The following is an 18,696-nucleotide window of genomic DNA, read 5'->3' as shown; positions in this document are numbered from 1 at the left end:
GTATTATGCTGTAGTTTTATTTCATCCTGCTGAATGTCATTTGGTACTTTTATTAAGAGCAGCAAATTCACAGAATAGCGATCCGGAAATGAGATTTTGTGTTTGCATTTGTGTTGTAGGCCCGACTCAGCAGATGGCTTCCTGTCCCCGAGCCGCTCCAGCAGCAGGAATGGAGAGAAGGACTGGGAAAATGGATCCACAACGTCCTCCGTTACATCTAACACAGAGTATACAGGTAACTCTTCACAGCCCAAATTATGCATTTTGCGCAAGTTTTCAAATGATGATTCAAAAGCAGCTAAAAGTTGCCCTTTACTGATACACACCAAGTAGGGGAGCTGCCTTTGATACCTATGTCACTCTGTTGTCTGCTTCACTTATCACTCAGGACCAAAGCTGTACAAGGAGCCCAGCGCCAAGTCTAACAAACACATCATCCAGAACGCTCTGGCTCACTGCTGCATGGCAGGAAAGGTTAATGAGGGCCAGAAGAACAAGATCCTCGAGGTAACAAAAAGACACACAAGTTACCATTAATCTGTCACTGTACTGATGTTTTATCTCATTACATGTGTGATGAATGAAAAGAAAAGAGTGATAACCTGTTTCAGCAAAACATTTTGTGCACTGATTCATTCAAGAGAAAACACATCAAGTGAGCATACAAATGTTTTTGCGAATTAGAGGAAGTCGTTTTGACTTTTGTTTTTGAGCGTGTTCAATTGTCAAAAAGAAAATGTGGTCCAACAAAGCCAAACATTTGTTGCCGCCCTCAAATCTGCTGTCCCTGATCGGCTCCCTCTCCCGTTGTTCTCAAAAAGGAAATGGAGAAATCAGAGGCCAACAACTTCCTGGTTTTGTTCCGAGACGCAGGCTGCCAGTTCCGCTCTCTCTACACCTACTGCCCCGAGACGGAGGACATTAACAAGCTGGCGGGCATCGGGCCCAAGAGCATCACGCGCAAGATGATCGACGGCCTCTACAAGTACAACTCGGACAAGAAGCAGTTCAGTCAAATACCAGCCAAGACCATGTCGGCCAGCGTGGATGCCGTGACCATTCACAACCACCTCTGGCAAACCAAGAAGCCAGCCACACCCAAAAAAGTAGTGCCTGCCCAGACCTGATGGACCTGAACACCACAAACCTCTCCATCTCCTTCCCATCTCCTTTAAAAGGAACCAACCCATTTCAATTTGCACTTCACTGTACATATCCATGAAGATTCAAGCACCTGCAATGCCAGTTAGATTGAATGCATCTCCGTCTCCTTTATGTTGTTTGTTTATTCCTGTCATTACATTCCCATCCTGGATCTTTCTTTCTTTCTTCTTCTCTTTCTTTCTTAACCAGGCTGAACAAAGAGTTGGAACAACTGGAATGTATTCCACTGTTAAGAAATGATGTAAATGCTTTATATTGGTGTGGTTTTAGAGACGGTCACATTTGAGCGTGTGTTTATGAAGCCTCTGTGTGAGAGTTCTTTTTTTTTTGTGCCAAATGTCAAAAATAGACAGTATGAATGCCAGGTCAATTTACTCAGTTCACTTGAAAGCACTGAATGTTTTTAATTGATGTACAGATTGATGTGTGTGTTCTCGTTCTCCTGTTGGTATGCGGCCTTACGCGCATTTTGTTTCAGCGTGTGAGTGCAATGCGTTGATTGTAAAGCTACAGATTTTGGGGTTCCGTTTGGAATAATATGTTTGTCTTCATGCCTGAGGGTAAAATCGTTTGTATATTGAGGTACGTCAACTGAGAAAAGGGCCAAAAAATAGATAAATACTTGCATACAGCTGGTGTTAGCCACATTGTACAAAGTGCAGCGGTTTTAGCTTTTTGAGGTGTTTATAAAGGAACGCAGTAATTTGCTGTAAAACACTGGTTCTCAACCTGCGTGTCAGAACACCTGCAGACAAAATCAACAGCAGGAAAAAAAAATGTTTTTAATAATAAAAATTTTGCTATAAGGCTTGTACATGTTCTAATTCATTTACTTGCATTACACGCTTGTAGTTTCCACCTTGAGACATATTGCAATAACTAATAAATGCCTACTCACAATAAAAACATTAAAAAAAAAAAAACCTGTCTGGGTATAAAAAAGGAAAAGTTTGCTGGAAAAAAAACTTTAGCCATAATGGTTGAGAACCAATGTTTAAGTAAACCTCAAATATAACTGCTCTGTACTTTTTTCACTTTGACTTTGCAATGCTGCCTCACTACTGGTGTAAGGAAATATGACTGAATACCACCCAAGTTTTAGCTAAGATTGAAAGATTAAAAAGGTATTGTGTTTTTTTTTGTTTTTTTTTTCCTGACAGTATTGTAAATTCTGCAGATCCACACCGAGTCCATCCCTCCACAAGTCTGCCCTTAGTCAACATTGCACTTTTGGTTCAATAATTCCCTACAGGCCAAATATAGTAAGTAGTGCATAGAAATTGTTTAGATATCCAATTATTTAAAATAAATATCAAGTACTCTGATACCTTCAGAAAAGTCATACTGAAATTGCCACACTTAATGTTTTAGAGTCTACAGCTGTTACATACCACAAACACGTTGACCCAATCAAGATAAGATCATGTGATATACTTTCTTTTTCTTTTTTCTTGGGTTACTTTCAAATAAAGGGACAAAGTTTTGATGCAAGGCAGAAAGAACGGAGCAGATCCTTGTCGCTGCGTACGGGTAGGGACTCGCCACAGAGTTTCACTGTCATGTTCCTTTTTCTGCCGAATGTTAAATCAACACCGTTTGCAAATATTTTCAATAAAAGCACTTTCTAACAGAGTGCTTTCTTTTTTTTTATTTTTAAATCAAGGGTGTTGTTTAAGACCAAAAGAGTCTGTACATGTCATAAAAATGTCATTTGAGTTGATCTGTTGCCAACCGAAAGGACTTGTCTACAGGAGCAGTGTCTGTTTGGATGTGGCTATTGTGGAGCCAAGGTTTATGACTATTTAAACTGTAATGATATAATACAGTGTGTTCATGTGAATTCATACCTATTCACTACGCTGAATTTAATTTTTTTTGTTTTTTTTTTTTGGCTTGTCCGACGCTGTGCTGTCATTTAACATGATGCTGAACATGTAGTAAAATTTGTGGGATTTGTTTTGTTTAAATTCGGGATTTTTGTTTTGTTTTGTTTTGAATTTAATAAAACTTAGCATGGCATCAGCAATTACTTGAATGGTGAAAATGTTTGTGAAAGGGCAATGTATTGATGATTTGACATGAAGGCATTTTTGAAAGGTTACAATTTGTACGGCACGGGGCACGGTTGGGGACGGGGGCGTATAAATGTTCATCATTGGCACAAAATCAAACATCATTAAAGAATCAAAGGAGAGTAGAGAAACAATTCCGGCTCATATGAACATCAGGCTGTGGATTAAACCATGTAATCACTTTGTATGTCACCACTGCAAAAGGCTAAAGGTGTAAAGCGAAGACACGGTTTCCGAATTGCTAATTTGGAAAAGCGGAAAAGCATAAGGTTCACAACACACGAGCAGAAATGCCGGTTAAATAGATAAAGGAAGGTGAACGAAACAGGTGCAGAAAGGTGACTGGAAACCATTAAAGGAGAACGACACAAAAGGAGAGAACCTTCAAAATAAAACAGGAAATCGGGAAGCGATAAAGCTTCACTAGCCACATTAGAAAACAAAAAAAAAAAACACAAGTGTGTGGGGACGAAAAGATTAAAACAGCGAACCACAACTACATGAGTCTCACCTGCCAACGTTACTTTCCGTGAATTACTTGGCACAAACCCAAAAAGCAGCATGCTAACAGGACCCGGTGACCAATTCATTAGCGGCTGAAAATCAGGCCCGCGAACTGTCGCGGCTCCGCGGCACAAACTTGTTTTATTCGGCGCTCAGTCGTGGGCGTGGCCTCCGCGCGTCATCGATGCCGCTGATTGGCGGTTTTCGGCTGCGGCATGGCAACCGCGAGCTGTGTACAGCAGCGAAAACACGAGTGACCTGCCTGCTGCTGCTTCTGCTGGTGGCGGTACTGGCCGGGATTTCGCAGACCCGCAGTGACACGGCCAGTGCCCGGCTCCTCCTCGGCTCCTCCTCGGCTCGGGGCTCGGCTGCTTGGACACCGAGGGCGGCCTGAGGGCGGTGCGTCGCTGGCGCAGACTGACAGGTGAGCGCTTGTTACGGATTTTCGGATGTCGCGTTAGCGCGTCCCCCTCCTCGCCACCACCACACGGACGAAAGCATTGATTATCTGCGCATATGTATATATATATATATTTTATTTCTTTTTATTTTTGCATGTTGCCCCTATTTTTATTTATTTATTTATTTATTTATTTGCCGTCGCGCCCCTTGTGTGCGGTCATGTGTGACTGAACGAGGTGTGTCCTGCTCCCCTGCAAGCAAGTGCCGAGGCCGCTTTGTGTACGTGTGTGTGTGTGTGTGCGCGCGCGCGCGTGTCTGCGCGTGCAGGGCGGTGTCACCGGTCGCTCTGCCTCCTGCGTCGTCCACGTCCCTCTCCCTCTCCCTCGCCCTCTCCTTGCCCGCATGGGTTCCCGTGGATTACGACCACCCATTCCCCTCAGTTTCTCAGCGTGTGTGATCGATGTGCACCGATGAACCGATGATACCTCGGTGATGTTTACCCTGTCATCGTGGAGACGATGTAAAGTGAGGATGCCTCACAGGGAGGCGAGCTCCTCTGGTTATCATTCTCGGAAAATCACGCAGACCCGTCGTCTTTCAGGTCTGCGTGTCTGTCGGAAATCAATCTTGGATCATTTTCAAACGAATCAGCTCACACCTTTGAATGACGAAACTGTGGGAAGCCTTCCCCTTTTAATTGTGTGCATTTGCATATATTCCCTGCCGTCTGTGTATGGTTTGCATTTTAAACGTAACCATACTCGCTCCTTTTCTCTGTGGCTTCACCAGCTGCATTTCCAGCCAGTCGTGAGCCGCCGCCAAAGATCTGAAGTCATGACGGCCGAGGAGGCCATCGGCATCAAGGAGGCCGAGGTGACCAAGCTGATACTGGACTTCCTCAACTCCAGGAAGCTGCACATCAGCATGCTGGCCTTGGAGAAGGAGAGCGGCGTCATCAACGGCCTCTACTCTGACGACATGCTCTTCCTCAGGTATGAGTGCGGACGCACACCTTCTTGTATACATACGGTCTTGGCTCCGGAAAAGGCCTGGAATTCTGAAACTGTTTTTTTTTTGTTTTGTTTTTTTCTGCTTTTCGACAGACAACTGATCCTGGATGGCCAGTGGGAGGAAGTGATGCAGTTCATTCAGCCCCTGGAAGGAATGGAGAAGTTTGATAAGAAAAGGTGGGCCAGGATATTTCCAATCTAATATCTCCTGATGTTACAACCCTTTGTCTTTGTAGTACTGCTACCTCTTGCGCCATAATGAGACGTCACGTCAGCCATGAAGATTGAACAGACTTGAATCTTAATTTGACTCAAGTTCAAGCACAACCCTTCATATATATGTCTGTGCCATAAATAACATTATTCAATAGACTTGACCATAAACCCGGAAAGCATTCGAGGTGTCATTGATTCCTTCCTTGCGACTTGTGCGCTGGCGCGTGTGCTTCCAGGTTTCGCTACATCATTCTGAGGCAAAAGTTCCTGGAGGCTCTGTGTGTGAATAACGCCATATCGGCTGCCGAAGACCCTCACAATGTAAGCGGAAGCCGAATCTGCAGAGTTATACTAGCGTTATGGAGGAATGTGTCTGTGAAGGCTCTCTGTCGTCTGTGTCATCGTAAAAGTGGGAAGGGTTCAGTAGAGGAAAGTGGGTTCCACTAAACCCCTCTACATTGTGATTGAAATATCGTAACCCAATTAGAATTGCATGGCAATTCAGAACGGAAAACGGCGCACCAGATGACTCCCAGTGGGTATCTGAAACAAACAACTGAAACGCCCCCTTCCTCCTGCAGCTGGAGCTCACCATGCAGGAGGCGGTCAGGTGCCTCCACGGCCTGGAGGAGTTCTGCCCCGCCAAGGACGACTACAGCAAGCTGTGCCTCCTCCTCACGCTGCCTCGCCTCAGCCACCACGCCGAGTTCAAGGACTGGCACCCGAGCACGGCGCGCGTCCACTGCTTCGAGGAGGCCTGCGCCATGGTGGCCGAGTTCATCCCCGCCGACAGGAAGCTGAGCGAGGCCGGCTTCAGGGCCAGCGGGAACCGCCTCTTCCAGCTGCTCATCAAGGGGATCCTGTACGAGTGCTGCGTGGAGTTCTGCCAGGTGAGGGCGCCGTCAGACAAGTCGGAACAGTCTGCTGGAGCCCATTCCAGCCGTCCCGGGGCGAAGGCAGGTTGCACCCTGGACAAGTCGCCAGTTCATCACAGAGTAAAAAACACAAAAATGTGACAAAATTGTCACATATATATACATATACAAGTAGTATCGGCACATATTTTTTTACAAGCACGAGTAGAGCACTCAATCCTGGTATCGGCACCATGCACGATATTGGTATCGGTATCTGTGCTTATCTGTATTTGCTTTACTTACACGTTTGAAACGAAGCGTTCACTCATTCATTCCAGAGCAAAGCGACCGGCGAGGAGATCACGGAGGGGGAGGTGCTGCTCGGCGTGGACCTGCTGTGCGGGAACGGCTGCGACGAAGTGGACCTGTCGCTGCTGTCCTGGCTGCAGAACCTCTCCCCGGGGGCCTTCTCCTGCGCCTTCCAGCAGAAGACCCTCAGCATCCACGTGGACCGCCTGGTGAAGCCCAGCAGGGCGGGCCACGCCGACCTCCTCACGCCGCTCATCAGCCGCCTGTCGCCGTGCCCCGCCTCGCCCTTCCGCCACCGGCCCCACTCGGCCGACGCCTACATGTCCCGCTCCCTCAACCCAGTCCTGGACGGCCTGTCCCACGGCCTGGCCGCCCAGGACAAGAGAGGGATGGAGGCCAACATGAAGTCGGCCCTGAGCCGGAGTCTGGTGGAGAACAACGTGCACCAGCAGGACGATTCTCCGGAAAGGTAGGAGTCAGTGACGGGCCTCCGGATGGATTCACGGCCAAAAGAGGCTTTGTTTGAACTTCCGCTTGTTGGAAAGAGACGAGACGAGTACGTCTAGGGTTGGTTCCTAGTGGGCAGACCAAACATTCAGCTGGAGGTGTCATTAACATTAACCAGGGAGAGGTATTGTTGAGCTTCCAGTGCCCTTTGTGACATGACAAAGAGCCAGTTTACAGAAGTGCGTCTTTCTAAGACATGGAGGAGGACAAAGATGAAAAATATTGACTTTTCTTATTTCTGGGGAGTTCATTGCAAGGCATATTTTTGGATGGAATATTGGTGAAGTGGACTTGGCTTTTGGGATCTTGAAATAAAAGTCATCACAGTTCTGCAGAGCTCCTGGTTACAGACTGGAAATAACCAATATAAATAATTAAACAGATCTTCAGATTGCATTTTTAAAATGTCAGCATGGGGCATGTTAATGAGTTTCTCTGAGCAACGTACTTGTATGTTGTAAGATTTCATGTCGCTGGAGTCCCTCTGGCTCCACCTGCTGGACAAAATTACTTTGTGCAACCTTTACGGCAAGGTTGCTCCGCTCTGTAAAAATCCAAAAACTATTAAACAAAGACAGGTTTTTCACAATATTCTCCAAGTGTGACATTAAAGGTTTATGGCCTTAAAAACTGATTAACTGGTCTTGAAACTGAACGAGTCTTAACTAACTAACTAACTAACTAACTAAATGAAACTGTTTGAGATAAAAACTGTTTTCTTTCACTATCTGCACAAGAAAAAACAAACAATGAATCACATGTTTAAATTGAAATGTTTCTAGTTGGGTTGGTTTTTTTTTTTGACAACGTTACCTTATTTGAATTTCGCCACGTTGAGTCAAGCTCAAAAGGTCAGTTGTGAAGTGAGCAGTTTGTTTCTCCGCCCTCAGGAAGCACCCACCAGGGCTGGACGGACAGAACGCGGCTCGCACCCCGTTAACCCCGGGCAGAGACGGGGGGCCTCCCTGCGGCACGGAAACAAACGAGGTAGTGAGACGCTTCACCTTTGCCTGCATTCATTCGTTGCCTCGTAAAAAGAAGCCGCCCCGGCTGTCTGTGCGGCCGCTCGAGTCAAAGTCACAGCCGCCCGCTCACACCGTCCTTCCTTCGCTCGGCGCTCCAGATTTAAGAGATTTAGAATAGACCACCCCCCCCACCACCCTGCCCCGGACTCCCGAACCACCTCATCTCCTCGCCTCCCGCCGCCTCATAAATCCCTCCTGCCAACCTGTCCGACGGGGCCCTGGGGCCCCGATGCCCTGTCCCTCAGTGACAGGGGGTCAGAGGTCAGGGCCGCCGCTGCCAGATGATGTTGTCTGATGTGCGGCCGCACCCAGGATGGCCCGCTGCCTCCGTCGTTGCTCATCTTTATGCATCCCAGATTCCCATCTGGGATGGCAAAGCGGCTTTGGGCCATGTGCATGTCTGTGTGTGTGTGTGTGTGTGTGTGTGTGTGTTTATGACGTACAGGGTGGTGTGTGTGTGTGTGTGTGTGTGTGTGTGTTTATGACGTACAGGGTGGTGTGTGTGTGTGTGTGTGTGTGTGTGTGTGTGTTTCAGGGTGGGGGGGGGTGTAATACTGTAGACCCGCCGGATGTAATGCGGTCCTTGAAAACTTTTTATGGCAGAGTGGATGATGGAGGAGGAGACCTTGGGAGTGGAGGAGTTGTCAGACGCGGCTCTCTGGAGTTTATTATCAACTTATTCTAATCTTGAGTATGTGTGTGTGTGTGTGTGTGTGTGTGTGCGTGCGCGTGTGTGTGCGCGTGTGTGTGTGTGTGTGTGTGGTGTGTAGTGACAGCGAGCGAGCGTCAAAGCATGAAAGACAACAGACGTAAATATTCTGCCATCCATTACACTCTCGCGCTCTCTAATCCACACTGGCACCTCCGGCCGCAGTACCGAACTCACGCTGGCCTGCTGTCAGTCCCGACGCCGCACTTGTCATCTAATGAAGGTGTCTGCGTGTGTTTTTGCTCAGCGCCCCGACTCCACGGAGCACATCCAGGAGTATCACAGGCAGCGTCTGCGTGTGCGGCAGCACATGGAGCAGAAGCAGCAGCAGAAGCAGCTCTACCAGCAGATGCTGCTGGAGGGGGGCGTGAAGCCGCACGACGCCGCCCACAACAACCTCACGGAAACCTTCCTCAGCAGGTTTGGCCAAACGCAGTCGTTAGGATTCGGCGAGTTTGATAAGCGCGACCGCACCCCCCCCCCCCCCCCGTCCCCCTCGTCCCCAAAGTCTAAGGCCGAGGCCGTCCGTGGCGCAGGTCCATCCAGAAGCTGGAGGAGATGAACGTGGGCATCGACCACCGAGCAGACCAGCGGTGGAACGGACTCCCCGCCGACGACAGCGTCGCCGGCCCACAAGCCGCCCACCACCACACCCCCGAAGCCGCCGCACCGTCCGGGGACCAGACCGGCGGGGTGGTCAGCAGCACCCCGTTCAAGGTCGGGAACCACGGCTTGCCCTCCCTCAGCGAGTCTCCAGTCCCTGCCAGTCTGAGGTGGGAGCCAATCACAACCTTGTGGACCGCCTTGGTTTTTAAAATGGCTTTAAAGTGTTATCTGCGCTGTGTGTGTGTGTGTGTGTGTGTGTGTGTGTGTGTGTGTGTGTGTGTGTGTGTGTGTGTGTGTGTGTTTGAATGGCAGCGCTGAGAGGATCAGAGCGTCCTGTCCAGCGCACGAGGATTCTGGCTCATCGGCACGAAACTCCCAAGGGGTACACGAAATTATCCTGATATCATTATCATAATACATTATTATAATACATTATTATAATACATTTACATTATTATTAGGGTTAGAGTTTTGTTGTTTTTTTTGTTCATTCTCGTGTATAAAAACGCACAGTCGGTCGTCGAGAGGCCCGTTTCCAAACAGCTGACTTCTCTGACCTCCGTCCAGACGGGGAAATCCAAAACCCAGTTTGTGAGGGTGCACCAGCTGGAGGACACGCAGGCCGTGCGCGCCGTGGCCTTCCATCCCTCTGGGGCGCTCTACGCCGTGGGCTCCAACTCCAAAACCCTGCGAGTGTGCGCCTACCCGGACACACTGACCCCCAGGTGGGAGCCGTTCACGGGGGCCGATGAGGCGGCAACCGAGGGAGACCTCGGCGTAGACTTGAACCGTTCTGCATTTCTCATGCCGTGGCCTCTCCTGCGTCTTCCAGCGGCGGCGCCGTCAAGCAGCCGGCGGTTCGCTTCCGGAGGAACAAACACCACAAGGGCTCCATCTACTGCGTGGCCTGGAGCCACTGCGGTCAGCTGCTGGCCACCGGCTCCAACGACAAGTTCATCAAGGTGCTGCCTTTCAACGCAGACAGCTGCAACGCCACGGGTAGGGGTTTCCTGTTTCATGGTTTATTCTGCAAAATAGCATTTTAAAGAAAGACAAAATAAACAACAGAGTTAATCACAGAGTTTAACGAGCACAGAAAAGCAAAAAAAAAACAAAATGTGAAGTTTTCAATATATCCAAAGTGGACTGAGAAGGAAAACTGTATACTCTCAACTACTTTAACAACTACAAGCTTTTACAGTGACTTAGGTTAAATAATTACATAATGACTTTCATGCTTATGCTACTACTTTTATAAAAACAAACTATTCAATTTTATATGAAAAAATATATTTCATTTTAGCATATATAAATGTATATATTTATTATGCACACACATAATTGTATATGTGTGTATACATAGACAGCCATATCATTTACAAAATACTATCCTAATCAACATAAGTATAACACGACATTCTGTACACACAGTACATAGTGACGTAAGATCCAGAACCTGCGTTGCTATATTGACGACTGCCATACTTTCCAGCTCAGCCTCTCACCCACTGTTGTCAACACCTAAGAATTTGAAATGAATACTTGAAACTCATGCTAATAAATGATGACCGACCTACCTCCTGCCTCTGTTTTGGCCCTGCCGCAGGTCCTGACCTGGAGTTCAGCATGCACGACGGCACCATCAGGGACCTGGCCTTCATGGAGGGCCCCGAGAGCGGGGGCTCCATCTTGATCAGCGCCGGGGCCGGGGACTGTAACATCTACACCACCGACTGCCAGCGAGGACAGGGCCTCCACGCCCTCAGCGGACACACCGGTACGTCAGCCACCGCCGGCTAGCGTCCCGCTGCTAATCTGAGGAACTCCACCTCCATCCGTCGTCCCCGACCCTGCTGTGCTGTGTGCACCGCGGACCGGTTCAATGTCGGGCAACATTTCCAGGGATCGGCCTTTAAGATGTGGCGGATTAATGCAACAAACGATATGACTGGACATGAAAACTGTAGTATTTTAAATACATACTAATAATGATAATAACTTTACGTAACGAAATTTTAAGTGCAGAACCAACGGTGCAGGTAAAAATACACAAGGATATACGTTATACTTACACACACGCACACGCATACATCCATCTCATAAGACAATAAAAGATATAAAATATAAAATCAAATCAAATATAATGCTAACCGTGACTTGATCGTGGATTGAATCACTGTGTGCTTGTTTGCGGCTTCATTCGGAGCGTCCGCGGTCGTGAGTAATATGCGCCCTTTTTGCCTTTTGTCCGAGCAGGTCACATCCTGACGGTGTACACGTGGGGGGGCTGGATGATCGCGTCGGGCTCCCAGGACAAGACGGTTCGCTTCTGGGACCTGCGGGTGCCGAGCTGCGTGCGGGTGGTGGGCACCACTCTGCACGGCTCAGGCGAGTCACGGCTACTACAGCGCCCCCCCCCCGACACTTGCGTCCAGACGGCACTCTGGCTCAGTTGGTTCCGTCGTGCCAATGAATAAATGCTTCTTCTCCTCGGCTGCGTCAAACAGGAAGCGCCGTGGCCTCGGTGTCGGTGGACCCCAGCGGCCGCCTGCTGGCCACGGGGCAGGAGGACAGCACCTGCCTGCTGTACGACATCAGGGGGGGCCGCATGGTCCAGACGTACCGCCCCCACGGCAGCGACATCCGCTCGGTGCGCTTCTCGCCGGGCGCCCATCACCTCCTCACCGGCTCCTACGACAACAAAATCATCGTCAGTGACCTGCAAGGTGATACGTGGCAACTCGGCAGGCACTCAAGACAGTTCATGTACCCAACTCACCCCAGCCATTTTCTTGGTTTTGTCGGGATTTCTCTCTCTCTCTTTTTTTTTTTTTCTTAATACTTTACCGCTGAGTGTCACAATTGCGACAATTGCACTGTCAGTGCAGAAAAACAAACAAGAAAAGGTCAACGGTACGTTAGCATCGGCAAAGGCAGACAATTAGAAGCAACACAAAACCTATGCCAGGGGTCACACAAGCGAGTTTTACCAGCCTTTTAGTTCTTAGCGGAGGGTATAGACTGAAAATACAGCTCCAAATCAGAGGCCTCACATTGGTAAAATTACATTAGTGAATGTAGCATTTTGAAAAATTGATCAGAAAACACTCTTTTTCATTGTTTAAGAAACCGAAAAGAAGATCAAAGTCTCACATAATATCATCAAAGATAAATCTACAGTTTGCAAATCTACAACGTTTTCGTGACCTGATGAGTGACGCCTCTCGTTTCCCTTCCTCCGGTGACCCCAGGTGATCTGACCAAGCCCCTCCCCCAGACGCTGGCCGGGGAGCACTGGGACAAGGTGATCCAGTGTCGGTGGCACCCGCACGAGCGGACCTTCCTCTCCTCGTCCGCGGACCGCACGGTGGTCCTGTGGGCCCCGGGCCCCTGATTGAACACCGAGTCGGCAGGAAGCACAAGGACAGGACGGTGGCGGAACGCAGGCACCCTGGATGTGGTGTGTGTGTGTGTGCGTGCGTGCGTGCGGGTTTTATCGGGCTCCACAATTGGAGCTCAAATAAAAGCAAAACAAGTTGACAACACAGACGTAGCAGCGGCCCTGAAGGAAACTCCAGGTACTTCAATCTGCCATCGTCACTATTGAGCATTCATAGTGAGACCCAGCACCCGTTTCTGCTTTTCCTTAGCCAGAGTGTGACGTTTAACAGACGCCGAGGCTGCAAGAAATGACTGACAATGACCGGAAGTGGAAGCCATGACGGAGTTGACCGCAAGCGCGTGCGCACGCTCACTTCCTTATCTCTCTTCCTGAACTGGGAAGACGGTGGAGAGGGGCGCTGCCACAAGTGGTTTGGTTTTTGCATATCATTACGTGCCTTTTTTTTCTGTCATCAGTAGATGCATTTTGGGACGATGAGATGTCAATGAAAGCCTGGTTGTTTGCAGCTTTATATGTGTTAGCTTTATTTCCTGTGCTGAAGTCTTTGTTGCGCCACCAAATTGGCATCAATCACCCACTTGACACTTGAGCACAGCCGGATAAATTCACCCGTGTGTGTGTGTGTGTGTGTGTGTGTGTGTGTGTGTGTGTGTGTGTGTGTGTGTGTGTGTGTGTGTGTGTGTTTTTTCACATGTAGAAGTGGAAGCAAGTGATGAGCACTTTGCAACTATGTCGAAGACTGTGTCCTGTTAAGCTTTAATATGTTTGTCATTTGTAAATGTTTGGTCGAAATAAAATGTGTTTTATGCTCGTGTTTCAGTCAAAGTGCAAAAGTTGGAAGAGATTTTTTTTTTTTTTTTTTTGCGAGTTCAGGTTAGAAGCACATTTACCCAGACTGTAACTGTAAAAGAAACCATAACACTTTTTTTTTTTTTAAATAGGTTAAAAAAGGAGCATTAAAATAGTTTGTAACAGTCCAAATAGAGAACGAGAGGAGAGAAGAAAGCTACTGTTTGAAACACTGATCTGCTGCACAATCTAAAGGACAAATTTAATCACAGCTTTTAAACAAGAAGTAAATAAAATTCAAAGTGGGGGGGGGGGGGGGGGGAGGGGTTTGTGCGCAATGTAACTTGGCACCTATGCAGGAACTGGATGAATGTTAGAGGAGCGATTGTCCTTTATCGTACTTTACACTGCCTGTCGCTCACTGTTGGGTGTCGTCTTCTACCCGCGTGGCTTCAAAGCAGTCTTCAGTCACGGAGCTGCTGGTGGGTCGACGCCTCGCAAAACTGTTGCGGTGACAAAGGTAGTGTTAATGTTGCACCTCAGCGCTGTAAGTCGACAAATAAAATAAAGGATACAAAATAATAGTGTGTGCGTGTGTTGTTTCTGTGTGCACAGTTTCAAGTGCATGCAGCGCATCGTCCTCAGATATATATTACTTGTAATATATGTATCTTTTCCGAGGGTTAACTTGTATATAATATAATATAATTATATATTATTATAATTATAATATTACATGACCATATATGTGTGTATATATATATATATATATATATATATGTATATATATATATATATATATATATATATAGTTTAAAAATGACACTAGGATGCAAACACTGCATCTTTGACACTTGCCAAGGCCAGCGTGCACTAATGTCAACCCACTGCTGGAGCTCACCCAGGGTTTCCTGATACCTGTCGCACGGCTACGCCTCCTGCTGGGGGGGTGAATTCAGTTGGGAAACAAAAGCAACGCGCAAGAGAGGAGAACTCAAGAGATGAGAAGAAGTTGTGCCAACAAACGGATGAAACTTTCAGAGACTTTGACTGACGGAGGTGACGGGTGGATGGTGGGGGTGGGGGTTGGGGGGGGGGGGTTGCCATAACTCACATGCTGCGCTGGATCATTCCCTCTTTTGTGAGGTGCACAATGAGGGCCAGGGGTGCGGGGCTTAAAAAGGATAGGCACACTGTTAGCAGCCAGCAACCCTGGAGGGACGGCAGCCGAGCCAGAGGTATAGCAGCAAAGAGGGAAACTTGGAATTACAGCGGTTCACCGCGCATTTTGGAAAGAAGTACCAGTGTCTCAGTGGGATTTAAAGAGGAAACATTGCTGAATGTGACTTTGGAGAGCAGGTGGAACGCCACAGAGGACCCCAGGCTTGACCTTTATGATTTGTTTTTAAATTTTATTCATTATATTAACCTGTGGTTCTGATTAATTCTGGGAGTCTGGTGTTCAGGTAATTTTTGCATGTGATTGTGTTGAGTTGTGGAAGAGCTGCACTGAGGTGATGCGTGTTGTGTTTGAGGCATGGTGTTGGTGGCGGCCTGGCCGTGTGACAGCAACACTGCTGACGGGCCAGTTGCTCGGTGCCGGGAGGCTCGTTTTGTGGCACACAGAGAGGAATTAGTGGCCAACAATGGACGTGAACTGCCTGATAGGCAAGCTCATTGTCACACGGCGGTTTGGCTCAAGTGCTTCGCTGTCATATGACAGCATCACAGAAGAATGGCTCACTTTCTTATTTACTCAGGGGTGATTTGTGTCCGGCGTTGGATTTTGCAAACTGACATTTGGTGTAAATATTGAGAATTCGGGCCATTTTGTCAGCTTCAAAATGATCACAGACCGACTTTAATAAAGGCGAGTTGGTGGATTTCTTTTTTTCCTGTTCAGCAATCTGGGAGTCGCAACTTTAAGCTGATAGTTACCCACAGTCTGAGGTGGCCATGGTCGTTGCAAACAACAAGGGGGACGCCAAATTCTTTTGTGACCAACCAAACGTGCAATCAGACCCCTGGAAAGATGTGCACGCGTAGCAGGTGAATTAACCAAGCCTGAACTAAAAGTCAGTGTTGAGCAGACAGACACACACGGGGAGCTGTTTTACTACTGGTCTGTGCTGTTTAAACGAAGAAGCGTCTCGAAAATAAACTAATCATTGAATTTAAAGCAACATCATGTCGTTCTTCGATCTTGAATTCAAAGCTTCTGCATGGTTTACTGACGCCTAACAGATTGAATTGAACCCCCCTGGCGACCTCTCACTGAAAATTGCCTTTACTGATCTTCTCTTTCACAGGTCCTGCGTTAATTTCTCCATTGGTCTCTCTGGCGCCCTCTGTTGAAACAAATGTGTCATTACAAGCCAGTAAGCCGTTACAACTGAGCCAGGCAAGAAAGAGGCGCTGATGTTTCCGTTAATGTCCTTCTAGGAGGGGAAGGGGGGGGGGCAGTTTCTTAACTGGCCACACGAGGGCGCTGATTCAGAGTCAGGGGAGCCGTTCTCACTGTGTCAAGCCAATGAATCGTCAAAAATGAATTTGATAGCGTTGCTTTATTCCAGACGACCCCGAGTGGGTCAATGTGGCAATCAGTCAGTCGCGCCAGGTGACGCCTCCGTCTCCACTGTGTCTTCTGCTCGCTCAACAGTTGCTGACAGTTGAGGCGGGACGCTCTCGGACACCATGCTCTACTCTCTGGCGGGGGGGGGCACGCTCTGCGGCGTGGCCGCCCTCGTGCTTCTCATCGTTTCCACGGCGACCGACTTCTGGATGCAGTATCGCTACTCTGGCAGCTCGGCCAATCAGGGCCTGTGGAGGTTCTGCATCAACCACAAGTGCCACGCCCACACCATCACTGTAGGTGAGCATGCCAAAGGAGTGCACGACCGACTGGGGGAGGGTTTGCTGCGTATGCTACTTTACACACACACACACACACACACACACACACACACACACAGCCTGAGAAAATGGTAACCTTAGAAAATGTTGTGTTTTGTGTGTGAACTTCGCCAGCGCACTTTGCTTTGCCATCAGTAGCCACAGCAGCGCTATGGATATTTCGTAAAACTCCACTGGTAACATCTGCACACTAACTACAGGACGCGAGGGTCGTTTAAGGAGCGTGTCAATCCAACCATCCACCCACTCATGTATGCATCCATCCAATGTGGGAATTTTTTCACATAGTTTTCAAGGACAGCCGAAGGGCAAGAACACTCAAATGTGTTAGAAAGCTAAAAGTTGGATGATATTGGTATCTGCTCAGCTTTGGCGGAGGAACCCAAAGAGCAGATTGAAGGCTTTTACTCGGTGTCAGCCAAATAAGGATGAAATAAGAGTGGACCACCGCCTGGCAAACTGAGGTTCAAGGAGCTAGAGTGCTCTCTCTGCTCAGAGAGACAGGCAGAAACATCAAGCCAAACCAAAAAAAGAAAAGAAACGGGGAATTCTTCCAAAACACCGGCACACACACGCAGACAATCAAGGAGGATGTCCTAACGAGCCGATGAACACCAGGTGAGGCTGATTGCTGATGCAGCGCAGGTGTGGATGGTGAGGGGGGGGGGGGGGAGGCCCAGACTGGGCTGACACTCTGAGCGAAGTGGGTGGAGCAAAAAAAAACAAAAACAAAAAACAAACAGGAAACAGTCAGGCGGACAAAATTCACAAGCAAGACAGACCCGAGCGAGAGGAAGTGAGGAGGTTCCCAAAACAACGTGAGCCCGGCTAAAAGTTGTTGTTGCCCCCCCCACACAGCCTTCTGGGACGCCACCCGGGCCTTCATGCTGCTGGCGGTGCTGAGCTGCTTCGCCGGTGTGGTGCTCGGCCTGAGCGCCTTCACCAACGGCACCAAGAACAAGAGGGTCCGCACGGGGGGCATCGCCCTGCTCCTGTCAGGTAAACACACACAGAGTCAGTAACAGCGTCGGCACCGGCTCGGGGAAAAATCACACGTTTTGTTTTTGGAGGACCAGAGACCAAATGTTGAATGGTCCTGTGCAAAATAATTCCGTGATTATACAGTTTATATTCATTATGCTGCACTTATAATTACTACTACTACTACTAATTTACCGATATTATTATTATTATTATTACAATTATTGTTGAAATGATATATTATAATGGTGTCGTGTCCATTTGTTTCGTCGTTATATTATGTTGCTTAGTATTGCACAACACTTCAAACAACCTTATCTGTACTTGCCACTGTTTGTATTGTTGCATTTTTGTAAAAACCGATATCAAACTGCCAGTTGCCACTTTTTAAACACAAGAAATTACACGACACGGAATAATATCGTTGAATCTTGAATGTGTGACACCTACTAACGATGACCCGTGTTGTCAGGTTTTCTCGCTCTGTTGGCTTTGGCGATTTACACCGGAGTGACGGTCACCTTCTTTGGGAAACGCTTCCTGGACTGGCGCTTCTCCTGGTCCTACATCATCGGCTGGGTGGCCATCATTCTGGCCTTTGCCGCAGGTTGGTGTAGCAGCATGGTCCACAACCATCGCAGTTGCTCTTCAAAAACAAAAAAAATCAGGGGGAGGGGCTGGGGGGGGGGGCATAGGTAAGTTCTCTAACATATGATATATGACGGTGTAAAACCTTCCTTTCAGGTGTGTTTCAGCTGTGTGCCTACCAGCGGACCACTGCCCAACCTGCGCCTCCAAATAACGTGGACACCTGAACAGGTTGAGGGCTGCTGCAATAAAAAGGCAGCTGCTTCTGAGAACCTGGAATAAATAAATGACTCAGTGAGCCGTGTGTGGCTTTTTTTTTTTCTCTTCTCTTTTTTTTTTTTTTGTTAAACTATGACAGACTCACAAACTCCTGCACAAAAAGGAGAAAACCCACAATTCATTTTCAGTCAATAAAATAGTGTGAATTCGCATTCTTTCACAATAAAAGTTCGACTTGATTTGTACTTGAATTATCGATAGAAACACCCGCCACTAAAAAGCTTCCAAAAACACACGTTGGGATGAGTTGAATAAGACGCTTCAGTGTCATGCATGCGCTGAACGATAACCTCCACTAGATGGCGCGGCTGTACTATTTACAAAAGAGCACGTAACAGCGCTTGCAGCGATAAAATACCCCC

The 18,696-nt window shown here is 48.0% G+C and overlaps 3 protein-coding genes across 6 annotated transcripts in view; all 3 read left to right on the top strand.

The window, feature by feature from the left end:
• camsap2a (calmodulin regulated spectrin-associated protein family, member 2a) overlaps positions 1-2,070 on the top strand; it is a 35,034-nt gene extending 32,964 nt beyond the window's left edge. For all 3 annotated transcript variants that reach the window (XM_076040665.1, XM_076040664.1, XM_076040663.1), the window contains 3 exons: positions 120-235; positions 389-507; positions 822-2,070. In XM_076040665.1, coding sequence (XP_075896780.1) covers positions 120-235; positions 389-507; positions 822-1,127 — 541 coding nt within the window. In that variant the 3' untranslated portion in view covers positions 1,128-2,070. The remainder of the gene's footprint in view (positions 1-119; positions 236-388; positions 508-821) is intronic.
• Positions 2,071-4,961: 2,891 nt separating this feature from the next.
• On the top strand, positions 4,962-13,609 carry LOC142897980 (WD repeat-containing protein 47-like). Of its 2 annotated transcripts, none has more exons than XM_076040667.1 (15): positions 4,962-5,134; positions 5,246-5,329; positions 5,605-5,689; positions 5,950-6,258; positions 6,564-7,003; positions 7,932-8,028; positions 9,023-9,195; positions 9,312-9,548; positions 9,694-9,763; positions 9,949-10,106; positions 10,214-10,380; positions 10,988-11,158; positions 11,638-11,769; positions 11,889-12,107; positions 12,633-13,609. In XM_076040667.1, the coding sequence occupies exons 1-15, from the start codon at positions 4,977-4,979 to the stop codon at positions 12,773-12,775; spliced, it is 2,643 nt and encodes an 880-aa protein (XP_075896782.1). In that variant the 5' UTR covers positions 4,962-4,976; the 3' UTR covers positions 12,776-13,609. The 2 variants fall into 2 exon arrangements, with proteins under 2 accessions (XP_075896782.1, XP_075896783.1); XM_076040668.1 differs by having other exon boundaries at positions 11,638-11,773; positions 11,893-12,107.
• Positions 13,610-14,676: 1,067 nt separating this feature from the next.
• On the top strand, positions 14,677-18,353 carry lim2.2 (lens intrinsic membrane protein 2.2). Its single transcript, XM_076040627.1, has 5 exons — positions 14,677-14,811; positions 16,233-16,445; positions 17,345-17,485; positions 17,940-18,074; positions 18,212-18,353. Exons 2-5 carry the CDS (start codon positions 16,268-16,270, stop codon positions 18,280-18,282), a joined length of 525 nt encoding a protein of 174 aa, XP_075896742.1. The 5' UTR covers positions 14,677-14,811; positions 16,233-16,267; the 3' UTR covers positions 18,283-18,353.
• Positions 18,354-18,696: the final 343 nt, after the last annotated feature.

Source organism: Nelusetta ayraudi, unplaced genomic scaffold, assembly GCF_046127955.1.
Source record: "Nelusetta ayraudi isolate G7.1 ecotype Tasmania unplaced genomic scaffold, CSIRO-AGI_Nayr_v1 ptg000062l, whole genome shotgun sequence".
Lineage (NCBI taxonomy): Eukaryota > Metazoa > Chordata > Actinopteri > Tetraodontiformes > Monacanthidae > Nelusetta > Nelusetta ayraudi.
Note: the sequence above shows the minus strand (reverse complement) of the source record. Positions and strands in the feature narration are given on the sequence as shown.

What these genes read in the sequence shown, in the direction of transcription:
- LOC142897980 (XM_076040667.1), top strand. Translation starts at nt 4,977, where the DNA reads ATGACGGCCGAGGAGGCCATCGGCATCAAGGAGGCCGAGGTGACCAAG. An exon ending in GAGAAGTTTGATAAGAAAAG is followed by an intron (nt 5,330 to 5,604) that starts GTGGGCCAGGAT and finishes GTGTGCTTCCAG; the next exon opens with GTTTCGCTACATCATTCTGA. An exon ending in CAGGACGATTCTCCGGAAAG is followed by an intron (nt 7,004 to 7,931) that starts GTAGGAGTCAGT and finishes CTCCGCCCTCAG; the next exon opens with GAAGCACCCACCAGGGCTGG.
- lim2.2 (XM_076040627.1), top strand. Translation starts at nt 16,268, where the DNA reads ATGCTCTACTCTCTGGCGGGGGGGGGCACGCTCTGCGGCGTGGCCGCC. An exon ending in CATCGCCCTGCTCCTGTCAG is followed by an intron (nt 17,486 to 17,939) that starts GTAAACACACAC and finishes CCGTGTTGTCAG; the next exon opens with GTTTTCTCGCTCTGTTGGCT. An exon ending in CATTCTGGCCTTTGCCGCAG is followed by an intron (nt 18,075 to 18,211) that starts GTTGGTGTAGCA and finishes CCTTCCTTTCAG; the next exon opens with GTGTGTTTCAGCTGTGTGCC.